Source organism: Asparagus officinalis, unplaced genomic scaffold (genome assembly GCF_001876935.1).
Source record: "Asparagus officinalis unplaced genomic scaffold, Aspof.V1 AsparagusV1_Un789, whole genome shotgun sequence".
In the NCBI taxonomy this organism is placed as follows: domain Eukaryota; kingdom Viridiplantae; phylum Streptophyta; class Magnoliopsida; order Asparagales; family Asparagaceae; genus Asparagus; species Asparagus officinalis.
Genome location: NW_017973048.1, coordinates 1 through 19672, shown reverse-complemented (window position 1 = coordinate 19672; position 19672 = coordinate 1). Strand labels below are relative to the sequence as shown.

Here is a 19672-nt window from a genome sequence, read left to right as displayed (position 1 = left end):
GTTGGTGACTTGTTTTTTGGCAAGCGAGTCAACCAACTCATTATTTTGTAGACTATCCACGATAGGGAACATGGTGACTGCACTCCCAGGGTCATCCACTTCCAATCTCTTGGCCTGAAACCTCTTGATATAGTCCCTCAGACTCTCTCTAGGCTCTCACCTCATTTGTATTAATATATGGGAAAGAAACTTCTATTTTTTGTCGGCCAAAAAGTGACGCACGAACTTCTGGCTGAGCTATTCAAAGTTGTTGATGGATTTCTTTGCTAGGGAATTCCACCAAAGTTTGGCGCTTCCCATCAATGTGATGGAAAAGAATCTACAAATGATTGCCTTTGACTCTTACAACATGGTTATCATGTCACAATAGTTCTAGACACGCTCAACTGGATCTCCTTCACTCTTGTTTTTCTCCACCTGCGGCATCTTAAATTTCTCACAAGAGGCATTCATGATGTCATCAGTAAGGGGAATGTTTCCCCCAATGGCCTTAGCTATTGGCCGGAAAGACTAATCGTAACCAGATGCCACATTTGTGGTTGACAGGCCTGGAGTGGCATGATGACGCCTAGCACTTCGCGAGGCTCCTCCAGTAGTGGGTTCTCGATCATCACGGCCAGGACTAGGGCTCTCTCCTGTGGCTTCTACAAACTACAGATAATGTCAGTGAGAATCCACAAAGTGAACTTGCTAAGCGTGGATGAGGAGACATGTACTCAACATAGTCTCTATAATGACCCGATGGCATGGTAGGTGCTGGTGTTGGAAGGATCAACAGCTGCCTTGTTGGTGGTGGATGGGCGACCGATGGTTGGCCTGCTGACTATGGTGGAGCCAGCGGGGAGGAAGATTGTCGAGGAGGGATTCGGTTGAGGAGTTCGTTGGTGAACACCGCAAACTGATGCTGAAATAATTGGGTGAGGCGCTGAGTGGATTCTTGCAACTGAGCTTGAGTGATGTAGTCCGCATGTGGTTCTTCAAGGGCTGAATGTACATGCCTACGCTCAGAACCAGACATCGTGATCGAAGAAGAAAGAAGGGCTGGCACCAAACTGTTGATGTTAATTACCAAATAGGGAATAATTTGTAAGTTTGTGGAGTGATTAAGGTTCTCTAACTCCTTCTGATGTATGGCTCTGGGGTTTACTGTTCTTTTCCTACATAAGAAAGAACTAGTAAGAGGGTGGAGTTGGGTTCTCCGGTTGTTCCTACGATGATCAAGTCAGTAGATGATCTTGAGTGGGGAAATATAGAGTTAGCTCTTGTATAAAAAAACAGAGATAGTTACCTCATGCAGTGTCTCTCTTTTTTATAGTAGATCTGAGGGGCAAGAAGGTAACTTGGGCTGAGTCCTGCTAGGCAGCTGAATCAGCAGACAGCTGACAGGTGTTGGCCGTTGACGAAGATGGGCCATCCAGGTGGTCAGTGCCAAGTGACAACACCTGCTTGGTGCTAACGGTAGCCTGATAAGTCATAAAGACTTTGTGGACTACAGCAATAATGACTTTGTCAGAGTAGTTGACGCAAGGACAAGCGGTTGTCGGCGTGGGGTTCGAGAAAACTACAAACTCTTTTAGTTGTCCGACGATGGTCAACTATACATGTTGACAGCTGCTACAACAGACCGAGTGGGGGTTATTCACAAGCGCGATTGGCCAGGTTCATCGACAAGTACCGCCTTTTGACTCGGTTACGCGAGATGTCGGCTGAATAGTAGGCCGAGTCGGGTTGCTTGCGGAATCAATTGAATGGTTGACCGAGTAGAACCACCTTTTATCTTGGTTACGCGAGATGTCATCCCATCAAGTCGGACGCGCTGTAGCGGAGATTATCATGGTGTTGAATTGATCGTATTAGGTATAGTATAAAACATGTATCGACTGCTCTGTGCAGATTAATATTTAGTATTTTTTAGGGGTATAACAGTCAAGTCTCCATCTATCCAATTAGAAATTGATAGATTAAAACCTAATCATATCTTCACTTAAAAATCCTAATTAAATTAAAACAGTCCATAGTAAGAAAATTTTAATAATCAAATCCCTCATTTCTAATCCTTATTTTACCTAAGGATCCTTATCAAATTAAAATTTTATAATTTGAAAATGCTATTAATCAGAATCGTCCTTTATATATAAAAAAAAGTTTTTCAATGTTACAAAATCATCACCTTTCCCCTTAAAAGTCTAAAAATTACAAACTACCAATTGAAATCCAAAATTTAGAAACAACCTCCTGATAAATCTAAAATTTCAAATAGGATAGTAAAAAATTACAAAATTACAAACACCCCTTAAGGTTTAAAAATTATAAATAGCATCATAAAAATCAATATATTATAATCTGCTCCTTTTAATATCCATAAATTACAAAAAAAAATCCCTTGAAATCCAAAAAATTACATAATTCCCATGAAAAGTTCAAAACTTAAAAAGAACCCCTACAATTCTAAAATTTTATGAACAACTCCTTGAACTTTTACAACTAGCACCTCAAAAGTTTTAAAAATTAAAAATATCCCCTTGAAAATTATACAAATAGCCCTTTGAAAAATTTATAACTAGGCTCATAAAAGTTGTGAAAATAACCTAACATCATGTTGGAAAAAATGAAATATTGCAAACAATTACCTAAAATATTTACAAAGGACCCATTCAAGGTTTCAAAAGCTACCTACACCCTAAGAAAAATCTAAACATTACAAAGAGATCAATAAAGTTGTAAACAACCTCTTAAGGTTCAATAATTATAAACCCTTGAAATTTTTGAGTATTACAAATAGCACCATAAAATTTAGAAAATTATAAATTTCCCCTTTAAATTCTATAAATTACAAACAGTCTCTAGAAAATTTAAAAATATTACAATTAGTCCTCTAAAAATTTCAAAAATTATAAATATCCCCCAGAAGTTTTACAAGGAAACTCCTAAAAATTTTGAGAATAACCCTTAAAAATTTTAAAATTTATAAATATCTCACTAATACTTTTATAAACAGCTATTTGAAAATTTTACAACTAGCTTCAGCAATGCTGCTAGAGTAACAAATATTGTGCTAAATACATCAAAATATTACGAATAACTTCTTAAAATTTTTACTATTAACCCCTTAAAATTTTATAAATTACAAACACACTCAAAGAATTTAAAAAAAATGCCTGAAAGTTATGTAATACAAATAACCTCACAAAAAACTTTACTAAATAGCCCCCTTTAAAACTTTACAGCCATCCCTTAAAATTTTCAAAAAATACAAAAACCCTCAAAACTTTGCAAATAGCCCCCTAAAAGTTTTAAATTATAAGCGGATCCCTAATTTAATATATTATATTATAATATTTTAATATATTGTTTGGGGAATGAGTGAGGTGGGATAGTATAATGGTCATGGGAAGTCATATGTCTTGAACACTAGAGGATGATGAAACTTTCTACTATCCATTTTGAAGATTAGAGGAATGTTCTAATCTCATTCATGTCCCAATCTCAAGCGAACCAAACATGAACATTGATTGAAATATCGAGCTATTGAAATCATGGTCATTTTTAGTCTTCAGAAATCCTAAATTTTTATTTAGATTTGTAAAGAAGTGATTGATGGTTAAGGTATATTATAAATAAAGGTTTCAATTTATTTAAGAAATAACCTACCATTCAAATTATCTACTTTAACTGATAAAATAAAAACTCTATTCTCCTTTCTCATAACATAACAAAAAGAGGTACTCATGTCTCTTCATTCGTAAGCATTTAATGTATATGCTAATAGATGAACCGTAAGTTATAGTCTATAAAGAAATATAATTAATCATCTCTTTTATTACACTAGGGCAGCTTAACATATTCAAAGGACGTATAAACTAAGGAAATCAAAACTTTCCGTGGGAGCACGGGATTAATACTTGTTATTTTAAAAGAAATATAACATTTTTAAATTGGTAAATCTCAACCTGTTCAGCCAGTTGGAAGTCCTTCTGAGAGCTCATCTTAAAATCCCAAACCAATCAAGTTTTGATTTGATTCCTAATAAATCTAGCATCCAAGATTTGCTTTTTTTTGTTTCTTTATACTGTATATTTGTATATTTGAAGTTTATAAGTTATCCACCTCCATAAATTATAAGACTTAGACTACTCAGGAGCTCGAAGGACAAAAGTATTTTCATTAAGTCCGAAGGCCGACACTAAAATTAAAGGGCTCCAAAAGTTTCATCGTTAGCCGTTCTAGATCCGGCCCATCCCTGACCCATTACTTGGTCCCATGCTTAAATCGAACAGGAATAGTAATTTTTCTAAATATGAAAATAAGTAAAACTTTAATCAAATTAAGTTTTACGAAAGTCGTTAAATGTTTGTATATTAATAGTTTCAGTTTAATTTAATTTGTTTGTATTTTTGTTGATCATATTTTCCTATTTGAAGACTAAGTAAATGAAAAGATATCTTTAAGATTTAATAGATTGTGATACTTACTGAATACTGATTCAAATAATTTACATAATTTGAAGGAATTTAATACAATAAAGTTTTGAAATTAAATATATTAAAGATATATTATTCGCTAATTATTTCATTATCTTAACATCCAGAGAAAAGACAACTAACTATTTCATGTTCTCTATTATCATTGGCAAGAGACAGAAGAGAGAGAGAGAGAGCAGAAAGAACAAAAAAACAGCAATTGTAGAAACAAGAACCCAACTCAATTGGGACCCACACATGTTCCCGGTAACTGAAAATGGGCCCAATCCGGCCCATCATGGTTAATAGCAAAACTTCTGATCTTATCACAACCGTCCATCTTTTCAATATAAATAATTTTAATAACATTTTTTTTACTACGTCAAAGAAAATTGAACAGAATATCCCCTCTTTTGTATATACCTTAAAAATCCCCATTAAAGAAAATCCCTTTTAGAATCTCCGAGGTCTCCTGAGTTCTGAGTTCGGCTGGCATTGGACTCTGTGTAAATTTACAAGAGTTTGTATTGGTTCTTCGCCTCTCAAGGATCCAAACAGAGGTATGTTTTCTGGGGTTTTCTTTTTTTCCAATCATTTTTTAGTATTAAAGACCCTTTTGTTTTTCTGGGCATTTTTTGACTTTTTTTTCAGGTTTGTGCAATGTTGGGTACCAGAGAAACTTCACATATTTGCTCCCCAAGTCAGCATTGCTCTCAATGGGCTTGGACCTACTTGAAATATTGTTTGTGCAATGCAAAGGACGGTTTTGCATTAACCCTTGGATTGGTCAGTGTTCTTAGCTGGGGAGTTGCTGAAGTTCCTCAGATTATAACAAATTATAGAGAGAAATCGGCGGAGGGGCTTTCGGTTTTGTTCTTGATGACATGGATTGTTGGGTAATGGATAAATTCTCTCTCATTTTGGTTGTGTTTTTGTGTCAAATTTACTTGTTTGTGATTGTACATTATATGATTACTTTATATTATGCACTGAATTATTCATAATTAAATGCCTTTAATATGATAGGAAGATGAGCATTGCTTTATTTAGGCGTCTTTTCCTCACTTTGGCTTGTGGTTTATGCTTATTGTAATTAGATTTCTTTAGTTTCCAATACATCAAGCGTGATAAAAATCACAATGAAATATTTTCTTAAAAAAAAGGTACATCACAAATTAGAAATTGTTGGAGATTGTTGTTAAATCTGGAATAAAACAGTAAAATTTTGATGTGTTGTAATTTTAAACTTTTTCAAGTTAACTGTTATGCGTTTGTGAAACACTGTGCTTAAAGCAATATTTGGCCTACTGCGATGCAAGGATCCTAAGGCCAAACTGCTTTCAGGAACAGCAGTACAGTACTCTGGTGTGCACCAACCTAGTACTGTCAAGATCTCCTCGATCTATAAGATCTTTCGGTCAAGACAAAGATCTCCTCGATCTCAGAACCTTTCGGTTTTAGGGTAAGTTCCTGCAGGCACAGTTTCTGCAGCAGCAGTATAACAATAACAACAACAACATCAATATCTCTTCGATCCAACGTTCGTATTCCAAGTTCTCTAGACAACTACAAGAGCTGCCTAAGGGGTGCTATTTATAGGCCTCTAAGACCAGCTCAAGAGTCACCATCAATTAATACGACTGTTACAATTCATAATGACAATTATGATTGTAACATTAATATATTAAATTGCTCTAAATGTCGTTGTAACTGCTGCATGCAGTAATTTCTGAATACGAGGCAATCAATGGATGCGTTACTACGAAACGCGAGGGTCATGTCTCAGCAAATCAGACGAACATCGTCTGTAGGACGAACCTCGTCGAACGGGCGAACCTCGTCGAACGGGCGAACCTCGTCGAACAGGCGAACCTCGTCAAACAGGTGAACCTCGTTTGACGAGTGAACCTCATCTGACGAGCGAACCTCGCAAACAGGCGAACCTCGTTTGACGAGCGAACCTCATCTGATCTTGTGAATCAGACGAACCTCGTCTGATTTCGAGAACATTAGGGTCACACCCTTGTGCGAATGCGTAGCTCGTACTCATGTTACGAAGCAGCCTGCGACACAACCTTCGTGGTGACCATAGTGGCACAAACGTGACGCCAAAGGGCGCTACCTAGCCCTGATGCCTCTGTGCGAAGTGCAAAGTACACCTAACAAAGCGCCAATTAGCGCCTCAGTCCGATTAACGCAGATCCCTGGCCCACGGCTTACGACCCATAACCCACTAGAACTTATGAGAGATTAATTAAAATAAAACACTTCTCGGCTTGCCGTTGGCAAGCTTCGAACAGAGGACCTTTTGAAACATCAAAACATTAATTTTTCACTAGACTACTAAACATTTATGAAAAGTACTTGTAGTTAATATATATATAATTTGAAAACTTATTTTGGAAAGCGGTTTTGACCAAAAAATCCAACAATCCCCTATAAGTTTTTAAACTAGTGTTGTGTAATGATGTCGTTGTTTCAATCGTTGTGCATAAGGTAGATGTCGCAAGGACTTGAATCCTCTTAGATCAACTGAATAAAGGATAGATGCATGGTGTCGCAGAGACTTGAACCAGCACATGTCTAAAATCTAGCGATCACACAAGATCAAACGCATCTGTGATAGTTTTCACTTTGAACCACACTTGTCTTTGCTATGCACATTTATGACCCTGTGCATATCCTGATTTCTGTTAGGGCTCTAGGTATCTTTCCACAAGACATCATAGGAGACGGCCAAATCTTCATCCATATATAGGTGAGTTCTATAGGCATGTTTCCTATCAAACATCTCGCATCCGAAATGCTTTAAACTCATTAATGCTTAAGAGTCATCCTCTCTCATGATAGGATTCTAGGTGAGTCCTTTAGACGTGTTTCCTATCTAACACTCCGTATCCGAAATGTTTTGGACTCATTAAGGCTTAACAGCTAATCCTTTTACATGATAGGATCATCGGTGAGTCCTTTAGGCATGTTACCTATCCAACATTCCGCATCCGAAATGCTTTGGACTCATTAAGGCTTAACAGACAACCTTTATTCATGATAGGATTTTACTTGTAAATCTTATTTGACTTTTGAATCAATCATCTTATCATTAGTAGCGTAAGCTTTGAACTAATAACTTGATGTAAATGGTAAGTGTTTGTAAGCCAATCATCTTATCATTAGTAGCGTAAGCTTTGAACTAATAACTTGATGTAAATGGTAAGTGTTTGTAAGACTCACCAAACTTTACTTTGAACTAATAACTTGATGTAAATGGTAAGTGTTTGTAAGACTCACCAAACTTTACAAATCTTACTTAACTTTTGAACCAGTTATCTTATTATTAGTAACGTAGGCTTTGAACTAATAATTTGACGAACATGGTAAGTATTTATAAGACTCACAAAACTTTGAGACCCATTGCAGTAGACGTCCTTTCGACTACGTCCTTTTTCAGACCTTTAGTCAAAGGATCAGACATATTCTCTGAAGACCGAATGTCAATCACCGAGATGACTCATTGACAAATGAGTTCTCTCAAATAGCCATGTTTCAGACGAATGGTCCGCTTCTTTCCATTGAATAACAAGTTTGCTGCTACAACACCCGTCGTCTGATTATCACAATAGATAGTAATTGCGTCTTGCAATTCTGTCAATGGAAGATCTCAGAGAATACAACCGAGTCACTTAGCTTCATCTCCTGCAACACAGAGTACGAAGAACTCAGATTCCATCGATAACTGTACAATCATGGTTTGCTTCTTAGATTTTCACGAGATGGCAGCTCCACCCATGGTGAAGACAAAACCTCCAGTAGATCTGTACTCATCTGGTTTTAAGCACCAGCTCGCATCTGAATAGCCTTCGATTACAGCCGAATATTCAGTGTAGAATAAGCCCCGACTTATAGTTCCTTATAAATATCTCATCAATCTCTGGACAGTATCCCAATGGAGCTTTCCAGGATTACTTGTGAATCTACTAAGCATTCCTACAACGAATGCTGTATTTGGTCTTGTGCAGCTTATTGTGTACATAAGACTTTTAATTATCTTTGAGTAGCTTAGCTGCTCTACTGGTCTTCCAGTATTCGGTCGAACCTTCTTATTGTAATCATACGGCACTGACAGTTCTGACAAATCATAGTAGCCATACTTTCTTAACATGCTCTCGACATAATAAGATTGGAATAATCCAATACCCTCTTCAGAGTATATGATTTTGATTCCGAGAATCACATCCGCAGTTCTAAGGTCCTTCATGTTGAACTGTGCTGATAGAAATTTCTTAGTAGATGTTACTATCTCCAAATCACTCCCGATGATGAGCATATCATCCACATAGAGGCAGATAACAATCACCTTTCCTTCAGCAACCTTGATGTATAAGCACTTGTCAGACTTACTGACTTAATACCCATTGTTACAAACAAGTGAATAACCCCATCAAACTTCTCATGTCAGAGTTTCGGTGTCTGCTTTAGTCCATATAGAGACTTAATAAGTTTACACACTTTACCAGCTGGAACATCAAGTCCTTCTGGTTTCTCCATGTAGATCTTTTCTGTGAGGTCTCCATTGAAAAAGACAGTCTTCACATCCATCTGATGTATGACGAATCTTTTTATCGCCGCCCATACGATAAGCACTCTGATAGTAATGATCCTGCAAACTAGTGCATAGATATCAAAGAAACCTATTCATTCTCTCTAAGAGAATCTTTTCGCTACCAGTCTTGCTTTGTACTTCTCAATAGTACCATCAGGACGAAACTTCTTCTTAAAGATCCACTTACAACTGATAGGCCTTGCACCTACAGGTACATCCATCAACTCCTAAGTATGATTTTGGATCAATGAATCCATCTCATCATCTATAGCTTCTTTTCACAGAAGAACGTCTGTTGACTGCATTGCTTCTTGGAAAGTATGTGAGTCTCCTTCCACATTATAGGTGATGAAGTCATCTCTAAAATCTTTCTGTCTCCTGACACGCTTGGAAGATGGTTCAGTAACTCCTTCATCATTGATACTTTCAGTTTTTCGCGAAACTGGCTCATTTGGTACATCTGACGTACTAGCATTCTCTACTATATGTTTGAACAATAAACTTTTATCTTTGATAAACTTATCCTCAAAGAATTCTGCATCCCGAGTTTCAATGATGGAGTTGGTTCCAAGGTCAAGGAACCTACAAGCATCACTATCTTCAGCAAAGTCAAGAAACACACATCTGTTTATCTTTGATCTGAGCTTAGGCCTTCTGATATCTGGAACTCGAACATATGCGACACACCCACACTTTGAGACTATCCAAAGGATCCGGATATCCCAATCATAACTGATGATGAGTACTATCAGTTTTAAAATAGGGTACTCTGTTCAGAATCCAGTTTGTTATCAGCAAAACCACTCCCCAATAGCATATAGGTAGACCGGATGTGATTAGCATCGAATTTACCATTTCGATCAATGTGTGATTTTTTCTTTCTGTAATTCTATTAGATTGTGGAGAATACGGAGTAGTAGTTTTAGTAATGATTCCATGCTCCTTGAAGTATGCCTCCGACTCCTTAGATCGGTACTCTCCTCCTATGTCGCTCATGAGTCTTTTCACCTGAAGTCCAAGCTGCTTCTCCACTCGAGTCCGAAACTCGACAAACTTGCTGAAAGCTTCATCTTTAGATTTTAGTAGGTAGATGTGGTAGAAGCGAGAGTGGTCATCAATGAAGATGATGAAGTATTTCATGCCGTCTTGGGTGACGAAGTTCTTAAAATCACAAGTATCTGAGTGAATCAGATCAAATAGGTTGGTGCTCCTTGTGACACTTGGAAATGATTTTTTTGTCAGCTTATCTTACGCGCAGACTTCACACTTCTCAGGTTTGTTACCCCATATTTTAAAAGTAATCCTAATTTCTCTATGCTAGATAGTTTTCTATAATTTATATGTCCTAGCCTATTGTGCCATAATACAGAGGAATAAGCAGATGATGATACTTTATTTACAACTGAGTTGGGTACAATAGTATTGATCTTATACATGCTATCAGTACGATATGCATTGTCAAAATACATTTTCTTAAATAATAACACAGTCTTTCCTCCTTGAAAATCCAACTTCATACCGACGTCACACAGCAGGCTTCCAGAGACTAAGTTTTTGACAATTGAGAGAATATGTTTCACATCCTTCAATGTGAGAGTCTTCCCTGAAGAAAGAATCAGCACCACAGTCTCAGTTTTCAGAGCAGGAACCACAGAATGATCAGCCATTGATACGTTCTCTTTGGTAGCAACATAGAAAGAGAACAAATCTCTGTTAGAGCAGACATGACATGTAGCACCTGTATCTAACCACCAACCAGAAACGTTGTTGGGAGTTGTCACTTGGAAGAGCATAGCCACACAATTGTCAACTTGATTAACATTGTGTGTTGTTCTCTTCTTTGGTGCTTTGCAGTTCTTGGCAAAATATCCTTACTTCCCACAGTTGAAGCATTTGTCGCTCTTCTTAAAATTTTTCTTTTGAACATTCAGGTTCTTCGGATTATGGTTCTTCTTTTTGTTAAAGGTTTTTTTTCTTAGAAGAAGAACTGGTACCCTTCTCAGAGTTAGCAACCACCATGTTAGCAGATGTCTTTTGCTTAGCTAGGAGCTCATTCTTCGTGCGAGTCCGAATCTCGTCCTCGATCCGAATGAACCTTTTCAAATCAGATAGAGTCACATGTCTTCTCCTTCTTCGAATGTCTGTGGAGAATGACATCCAAGATGGATGAAGCTTGTTGATAATTACTCCCGAAATGAATGTTTGACAAAGATTAATCTTTTCATCCTTCAGCTTCATAACAAGCTTTTCGAGCTCTTTGACTTAAGGTAAAACCTCAGTGTTATCTTCAAATTTAAAGTCAAGAAACTTGTCAATGAGGTGAGACTTGGAAAGGTTCTCTTCATCCTTATATTGCTCCTCCAGAGCATTCCAGATTTTCTTTACAAAGGCCTTGTTCGTGTAAGCATCTGTTAAATGATTAGCCAGACAGTTAATGAGATAACTCCTGCAGAAATGATCATCTTTAGCCCAAGAGGTTTCAGACTCAGAGTCTTCTTCAAAGTCAGGTTTCTCCTCAGAAACTGCATAGTAGATTTTTAGGAGTTGCATCCCAAAAATCACTTTCCGACGCCATGCGTTAAAGTTGGATCCGTCAAAATTCTCTAACTTAAGACAGTCCACTCCAAGAGTCATCGCAGGATCCATAGTAGATCAAAAAATATTGCTTTAAGATTATTAGAGATTGTGGTTAAATCTGAAATAAAACAGTAAAATTTTGATGTGCTGTAATTTTAAATTTTTTCAAGTTAACTGTTGTGCGTTTGTGAAACGCTGTGCTTAAAGTAATATTTGACCTACTCCGATGTAAGGATCCCAAGGCCAAACTGCTTTCAGGAACAGCAGTACAGTACTTTGGTGTGCACCAACCTAGTACTGTTAAGATCTCCTCGATCTATAAGACCTTTCGGTCAAGGCAAAGATCTCCTCGATCTCAAAACATTTCGGTTCAAAACCTTTCGGTTTTAGGGTAAGTTCCTGCGGGCATAGTTTCTGCAGCAGCAGCAGCATAACAACAACAACGTCAATATCTCTTCGATCCGATGTTCGTATTCCAAGTTCTCTAGACAACTACAAGAGCTGCCCAAGGGACGCTATTTATAGGCCTCTAAGACCAGCTCAAGAGTCACCATCAATTAATACAACTATTACAATTCACAATGACAATTATGATTGTAACATCAATACATTAAATTGTTCTAAATACTGTTGTAACTGCTGCATGCAGTAATTTCTGAACACGAGGCAATCAATGGATGCGTTACTACGAAACGCGAGGGTCACATCTCAACAAATCAGACGAACCTCGTCGAACGGGCGAACCTCGTCGAACAGGCGAACCTCGTCGAAAGAGCGAACCTCGTCGAACAGGCGAACCTCGTCATATAAGCAAACCTCGTTTGACAAGCGAACCTCATCTGATCTTGTGAATCAGACGAACCTCGACGAACCTCGTCTGATTTTGAGAACATTAGGGTCACACCCTTGTGCGAATGCGTAGCTCGTCCTCACGCTGCGAAGCAGCCTACAACGCAACCTTCGTGGCGACCATAGTGACCGCCAACGTGACGCGCCACCTAGCCCCGATGCCTCCGTGCGAAGTGCAAAGTGCGCCTAACAAAACGTCACTTAGCACCTCAGCCCGATTAGCCCTGATCCTCGGCCCACGGCCCATGGCCCACGAGCCCACGACCCACAACCCACTAGAACTTACGAGGGATTAATTAAAATAAAATACTTTTCGGCTTGCCGTTGGCAAGTCTCGAACAGAGGACCTTTTGAAACACCAAAACATTAACTTTTCACTAGGCTACTAAGCATTTATGAAAAGTACTTATAGTTAATATATATATATAGTTTGAAAACTTATTTTGGAAAGTGGTTTTGACCAAAACATCTAACAGAAACCTTGTGGAGATTAATCTTAGTAGGAAAGATAGGTATCCGTCTTCATGGTTGGTTAATATTGAAAACCTTATGGTTAGATTGTGGGGCTTCTGAGGATTAATTGCTTAATATGGGTTAGTTTTTTTTAGCCCACCTCTTCGTTTTTTCTACTCTACTAAAAAAATTCACCATCTTTTATTGAATTTGTTATTCTTGAAATTTTGTTGGTATATGTTTCTGCTGAAAACTTCCTCAATTTGTGAAATCTTAATCTAATGTGCGCCACTTTTTTATTTGGTTGATATTTTCTCACAGTTTTATGTACTAATACTTCCTGATATTAATATGCTTTCAAGGTACATATTGACAATTACTTTTACGCATAGTTCTAGTTACTGACGTTCCAATTTTTAACAATCTACAGAGATCTTTTCAATCTTACTGGCTGTTGGTTGGAGCCGGCAACTGTAAGTTCCATACAAGCCTTTAATGTTGGTAACCCTTTAGGAATTTTGTGTGCCACTTGTTTACTTCGTATGGAAAAAAATTTTCTCGTTTTTTCTAGATTTGGATTAGTTTTAAGTTTTTATAAGTCCTCACTTTTATGTTTCTATATACGTGATACAAATATGCATTTGTGCAAACATATATTGTAATCGAAATATACTCTTGGACGTTAAAATTTATGTATTTTATAGTTGCTTCCAAGCACATATTTCCATTGACTATATTACTAGCCAGGTATTGCTTTCAAAGATACTGAATTAATTTTGTTTAATTTGTGCAGTTGCCAACACAATTTTACATGGCATTGGTATGAATCTTAACATAAGTTCCAGTACTTGTTATTCTAGTATGTGATTAATTCTTTTTCTCTCTAAAATACTATTCATCTTGAGTTGCAGTTGTACACAGTTACTTCACCGGTTCTGATATCACAAACTGTATATTACAGTCACATATATCCTCAGCTGAAAGCTAACAAAAAGAGTCTACTCCATAAGGTCAGATTTTAATGTCTTTTTTCCGAAACTTGGGGTATGCCATACAGTTTTTCTTGAATAAGATTGTGCTAAGCGCATCAAGTCAATTAAAATTCTCTGCTTTTGTTTATGATTTGGTATTGTTCAAGTTCTCATGCCATATCCATGTGCACTGTCAAAGGCTAAATGTTACAATTATCTTAATATGGGCGACATGAATGCTATATTTATGCCTGTTCCTCCCTAATATGATTTTTCATTGTCGCCATTTGCTTCTTTAGTTAACTCACCAAAACACTTAATTTAATGTTATTTAGCACTTTATACTGCTCAGTCTCTCTAAGTTAATATTAGAATCATGACAACAAGGAGATTCGACTAGCACCAGTATATCTTAAAGCTTGACCTCTCTAACTCATGTTATCTTTATGACTTCTGTCTATGTTAATACATTTATCACTCCATTCTTCAGGTACTCATGTTATCTTGTTATGCCCCTAGAAACAAAGACATTTTATGTTGACATGAAATGGACAGCCATTCATTTCAATATCGTATTTTTTGGTTGGGGTGCTAGATACATTGAAAGTCTTGAAGATTAAATCCCCTAGTGTTAATATGGAGAAACCTGTTTTAGTATTGTTTTGCTTATAGACTGTTATGCTAAATCCATATTGTTAGCCATCGCATTTGGGAAGTGCACATCCATATCACATAATTGTAGCAACTAGCAAATGCACATACAAACAAGCACCCACATGTGCAGCTAGGGCTCCAACACTTGTGTACATGTCATGTAATATCAGGAATAGCAAGTATACTGCCTCTTAAAATCCCTCCCATTGCCCCAAAAATTTGAAGTTATGAGGATTGAAGGCTACAATTTGATACTCTAATATACCCTTGAAGGTTGAACTTCCTTTTAACAGACCAAAACCCGGACTATCTTATGTACTGATGTGTTTTTCTAAATCCTCTTTAAATGCGTGTCTTGTAGGATTTGAAGCCAGGTTGCTCTAACACCATTTTAAGATCTCATCTACACCAAAACTCCGAAGTTGTGGTGAGGGTTGAGGGTTATAATTTTGTATTCTAATAATACCCATACATGCACTAGTGTTTGAATCATTTAGAATCCAAGAGTATTGCTGCTTTGCTATTATATAACCTCAAGATTCATGACAAGAAATCATATACTTGTAAAAGCTAAAACAACATAACCACAAACTGACGTATACCAACCAAGGGATATGGGACATATTTATTAATATTTTTGTTATTCAAATATTTTTGTTATTCATTCTTTTGTTTGTGACACCCACTTACAAGACACTGACTTGTTTGTGGAGCTGACTTCAGGAGGATGGATCAGAAAAGGAGAATCTATTGTACAAAATTGATGAAAGAGAAGACATAGCTACTGGAGATCATGGCAATGGATCTAACCTTGTAAATGAAGGTTTTCATGTTCCAAGCTCACCAATTCTGGTCTCTTCACCAGCAACACACCACCACGGTTCAGCCGGAAGGGACCTATATTACATGTATTACCTGTTTTTTTATTTAAATTCGTATAATGATATTTTACCTTCTTGAATGAATGATTTTCTATATTCATGATTGTTGTTATGATACTCCTGATTTTTAAGGATTATATATGTTCTGTTGAAATATGATACCTTATCAAATCTGCAGTTCTAATTTAAGCACAACACTGTTAATTTGGACCGTTCAAATAAAATAAACTTTGAATTGGTGAGTTTTATTTAAATACGTAAAATTAATTTGATGGGGGCACAATTTTTTCTGATATGGAGCTATACTTTAGCAACTGTTGCTTGAAGGAAGAGAAAGAGCATGTATAATGTAAAATTTAGTTCTGGATTCACAATATTCTGTCTTGAAGTACATAAAGATGACCAATTTTATTCCATGGTCTGGAATTTGACCTCTTTTAGTTTGAAATTTCCAGGTCAGCGCGTTCTCTATCAAGCAGTCCAGTGCCTATGGCGGGAATATTGTTAGGAAATTCACGGGATTCTGGCAGATCATCGTATATTCTCGCTCGTGATCAGCGCTTGTCAAGGGAACCTCTTCTTATTCCTAGACATTCTGCTCCACATTTGTCAACTAAAAATATGCTTTGCGTGGTACAGCCAAAACTCAGTGTGCAGGGACTATTATTTTTCTTTTCATTTTTTAGATGATATTATAGAGTTTTACCGTATCTATACTTTTATATGTCCAGGTTTCTTCGTCATTTTTTCTTCTTTGTACCTATCATTTTCATCTTTCTGCGAATCCTTCTCTTAGAGATTCACCTCATGGAATGGTCATAATGGTGGGCCGCAAACTTCTACAGGTAATTGAAGATGTTTGGCGTTGTTAATTGTTCAGCTACTTAGATATTTGGATACTTGGATCAATATCCATAATAGCTATGGTAAATCCTCATATCTCTATTTAGGATAGGTTATAGTTTGTGAGAATAATAATTTTGTCTTTTTTCTCTCAACAGAAGGCATTTACACGAAGATGTATATCTGAAATTCTTTTGCCACTTTTTTTTTACTTAGAACAATTCTGAATGAACTGTGTTTTATTATTTGCAGTCTAAGGCTGTAGACTCATCAGTTAGTCATGGAGGTGGAGGAACTGAGATTGCAAGCATTCTCGGTTGGGCAATGGCTGCTATTTATATGGGGGGGCGGCTTCCACAAATATGGTTAAATGTGAGGCTGCACTCCATAACTGGATTCATTTTATTTGAAGATATACACCCTTTGATTGATGAACACTAGAATTGTTTTCAAAGTTATCATGCAAGCTGACTAGGATATTAATTCAATGATCATTCTGTAGAATGAATTTATTAACTAAGTGACTGTTAGCATATTTTTCATTTATATTATCTAAGGCTAAGGATTCTGATATTATTTAAACCTTCCTTTTTCTACTTCTTTGCAGATTAGAAGAGGCAACTTTGAGGCAAGTAATTTTTACTTATGCTTTCCATTATGGTTTATCTCGTAACTGATATATTTAACACCTTAAGTTGTTTCCATTACAACATACACTGATCTTGCTTTCTCTGTGCAATTTTAAGTTGAACTGTTTGTGCACTATCTTTTCCTTGTGTTGGATGATTATAAGTACTCTTACTTTTTGCAGGGTCTCAATCCTATGATGTTTATGTTTGCTTTGATGGGAAACGCGACTTATGTCGGGAGGTAGTGTTAATCATATTTCTCCAATTGGTTTATCTTTTGACTTATTCTCTGTAAGATTGTTCACATATATGCCCTTACACCATTTGTTGATTTATATGTGAATTTTACATGTGCATTCTTTTTTCATTTTGCAGTATACTTGTAAATAGCATGGATTGGTCCACAATCAGGCCTAACATGCCATGGTTAGTCGATGCAGCAGGTTGTGTTCTTCTTGATGCTTTTGTATCCTTTAAACATACTTCTGTGCACACTATTATCCTTTTGGTTTATTCTATAGCTAAAAGGATATTATTGTTTGCTACGTGCAATTAATTAACTAGATGAGGTAATTGAAGTCATTTATCCTTGCTATAACTGCTTCTTGATTCTTTTAAAAAAAAAGAAATAAACAAGTATCCCCTTTGGCTCCTGTGAGGATTAACCAGGATGAGATGGAGATAGAACTTCCTTAATGGTTGTTTTCAGATACTCATCCAGTTTGTATATTTTCATTATTGGAAAAATGAGGATGCAGAAAAGAGATATGTTTCGTGATTCCAGCTCAAGGATGTACAAGAGTTCGGTGCTCTTACTCAGGTGATACGATATCTTAATTGCTTCTTATGTGCTATAGTCTATCTTTTCTACATGCTTTACATGGAAACAAGCCATTCAACAAGATTGTAGAATGTACTTAAACCATCTCTGGTCTGCTGTAATTTTCAGATTTTTGTCTCTGGTCTACTATTCTAGTAATTCTATCTATAATCTGGCAACAACATGGAATTGATTTCCGGTTGCTTTAAATTTGTAGATATTTTTTGTATGTTTTGCATGTTTGCTTGTATTTTTTTTACCCTCATTAACCAAATTTGAAACCTATTTCTTTCTTTCTTCTCTCTTAAAATACCACTAAATGAATTTTAGAAGGCTCCAGAGGTAAGAATTTTCTTTTCCTTGCTATTCATGGGTAAGAGTGGGCAATCTCCTATTTCAGAAAAAAAAAGCGGGTGGGCAATCTCCACATTTTGCATTCAAAAGAGTTTTTAATGTTAAATGCCATCATAGTTACAGACTGAACAATTAAGTTTTGCAGTCTAGAATGAAAGTTCAATAGTGTTTATTTTTTATTTTCACATTTTTTTTACCCCAGGCCATCATATTACTTAAGGATGGAGACTCTTATATGTTTTTTCAGAAAAGTTCTACATAATTAGTTATCTTATGTCTTAGAGTCTCTTGCTATTATTTGTAGATAAGAGTAGCGCTTTAACGAAACTTTCGTGTTGTACTAATTAAACATTTTATTGAATATGCGCACACCTTCACTTTAGATCTCTGTTTTCTAATTTTACAGGATTCACTACCAAGGTTCAGCTAACCATATAATTGTGCATATTCATGGAGATGATCACTCATCATTTTACAACATCTGCTACCTTTTGTAGGAACGAGTTGGAAAAGCTTAGCATCGGCATTCTTTTTATTCGAATTCTTTTTTTTTTTGCACCCTCTTTTGGAGTTTAATTTTTGTGGATCTGTGATTTTGAGGATATATGTAAATGGAGAAATTGTAAGCTTCACCAATCAGTCACTTGTGAAGAGACAAGGCTCATTGTAGTCAAATAACAGTCTCTTATCAGACTTGTATAGGTTACGGAGCATAAAGGCTCATCTTTTATAGGAATTTCTGTGATTTTAATAGGTTATTACCTGCAAATATGCCCCCGGTACTGTCAACTTACAACCACTGAAAGAGTTATATTCTTGCAAAAAAGACCACTACGTTAAAAAAAATATGTTTGCAGATAGACCCCTTGAAAGGTCAGTAAGTTTTCACTCGGGAGGTCTATATGCTAAAACAGAACTACAAGGATAGTGAGTTCAATTTGGCGGTAGTATATTGGGTCCATCTGCTATTAACCCTTCTTAATATTGAGATATTATCATAGGTCTGCAACGTTATTCTTATTTTCATCTAGAGAACAACTACTCCAAACAACAAATTTAGGTTCCGTTTGAATACCACGGTGTTTTACTTATTTTTATAGTATTTTTGTCAAAAACAAAACACCATATGTTTAGAAACCATAGTGTTTTTTGAGTTAAATCATCCTCAACAAAAAAACACATCACTTATTCCAAAACACATTTTAGATGTTTTAAGTTAAATCATCCTCAACAAAAAAACACATCACTTATTCCAAAACACATTTTAGGTGTTTTGGTTTTGAATTTGAGAATGTGTTAATATAAAAGCTAACATAATATATTAAATGTAATTAATATAGAGTTATTCAACATGCTTATTATATTATACTAATATATTATAGTTAATTTAATAAATTAGTGATATTTATATAATAAAAATATTTAAATAATATAAAAATATAATAAATAAGATATCTTATATAATAATATAATAACATATTAATTACAAATATTTAATAGGTTAATAATATATTATATAATAAATAAATAATAATAAAATATAAATAAACTAATAAAAAATAATAAAAAAGGTATTGATAA

The 19672-nt window shown here is 36.0% G+C and overlaps 1 protein-coding gene across 2 annotated transcripts; it reads left to right on the top strand.

Annotated features, from left to right (window-relative positions):
• Positions 1 to 4887: 4887 nt before the first annotated feature.
• Positions 4888 to 18849, top strand: LOC109828168 (probable vacuolar amino acid transporter YPQ1). Of its 2 annotated transcripts, none has more exons than XM_020395198.1 (14): positions 4888 to 5020; positions 5112 to 5356; positions 13370 to 13412; positions 13733 to 13759; positions 13851 to 13949; positions 15288 to 15472; positions 15901 to 16078; positions 16177 to 16290; positions 16541 to 16660; positions 16896 to 16916; positions 17100 to 17158; positions 17293 to 17383; positions 17627 to 17737; positions 18589 to 18849. In XM_020395198.1, the coding sequence occupies exons 2-13, from the start codon at positions 5121 to 5123 to the stop codon at positions 17693 to 17695; spliced, it is 1242 nt and encodes a 413-aa protein (XP_020250787.1). In that variant the 5' UTR covers positions 4888 to 5020; positions 5112 to 5120; the 3' UTR covers positions 17696 to 17737; positions 18589 to 18849. The 2 variants fall into 2 exon arrangements, with proteins under 2 accessions (XP_020250787.1, XP_020250786.1); XM_020395197.1 differs by having other exon boundaries at positions 4889 to 5020; positions 18498 to 18849.
• Positions 18850 to 19672: the final 823 nt, after the last annotated feature.

Excerpts from the sequence above, each read along its gene's own strand:
- LOC109828168 (XM_020395198.1), top strand. The coding sequence starts at position 5,121 with ATGTTGGGTACCAGAGAAACTTCACATATTTGCTCCCCAAGTCAGCAT. Across the intron at positions 13,413-13,732 it reads GTTGGTTGGAGCCGGCAACT|TTGCCAACACAATTTTACAT; the intron begins GTAAGTTCCATA and ends TAATTTGTGCAG. Across the intron at positions 16,661-16,895 it reads TTCCACAAATATGGTTAAAT|ATTAGAAGAGGCAACTTTGA; the intron begins GTGAGGCTGCAC and ends ACTTCTTTGCAG.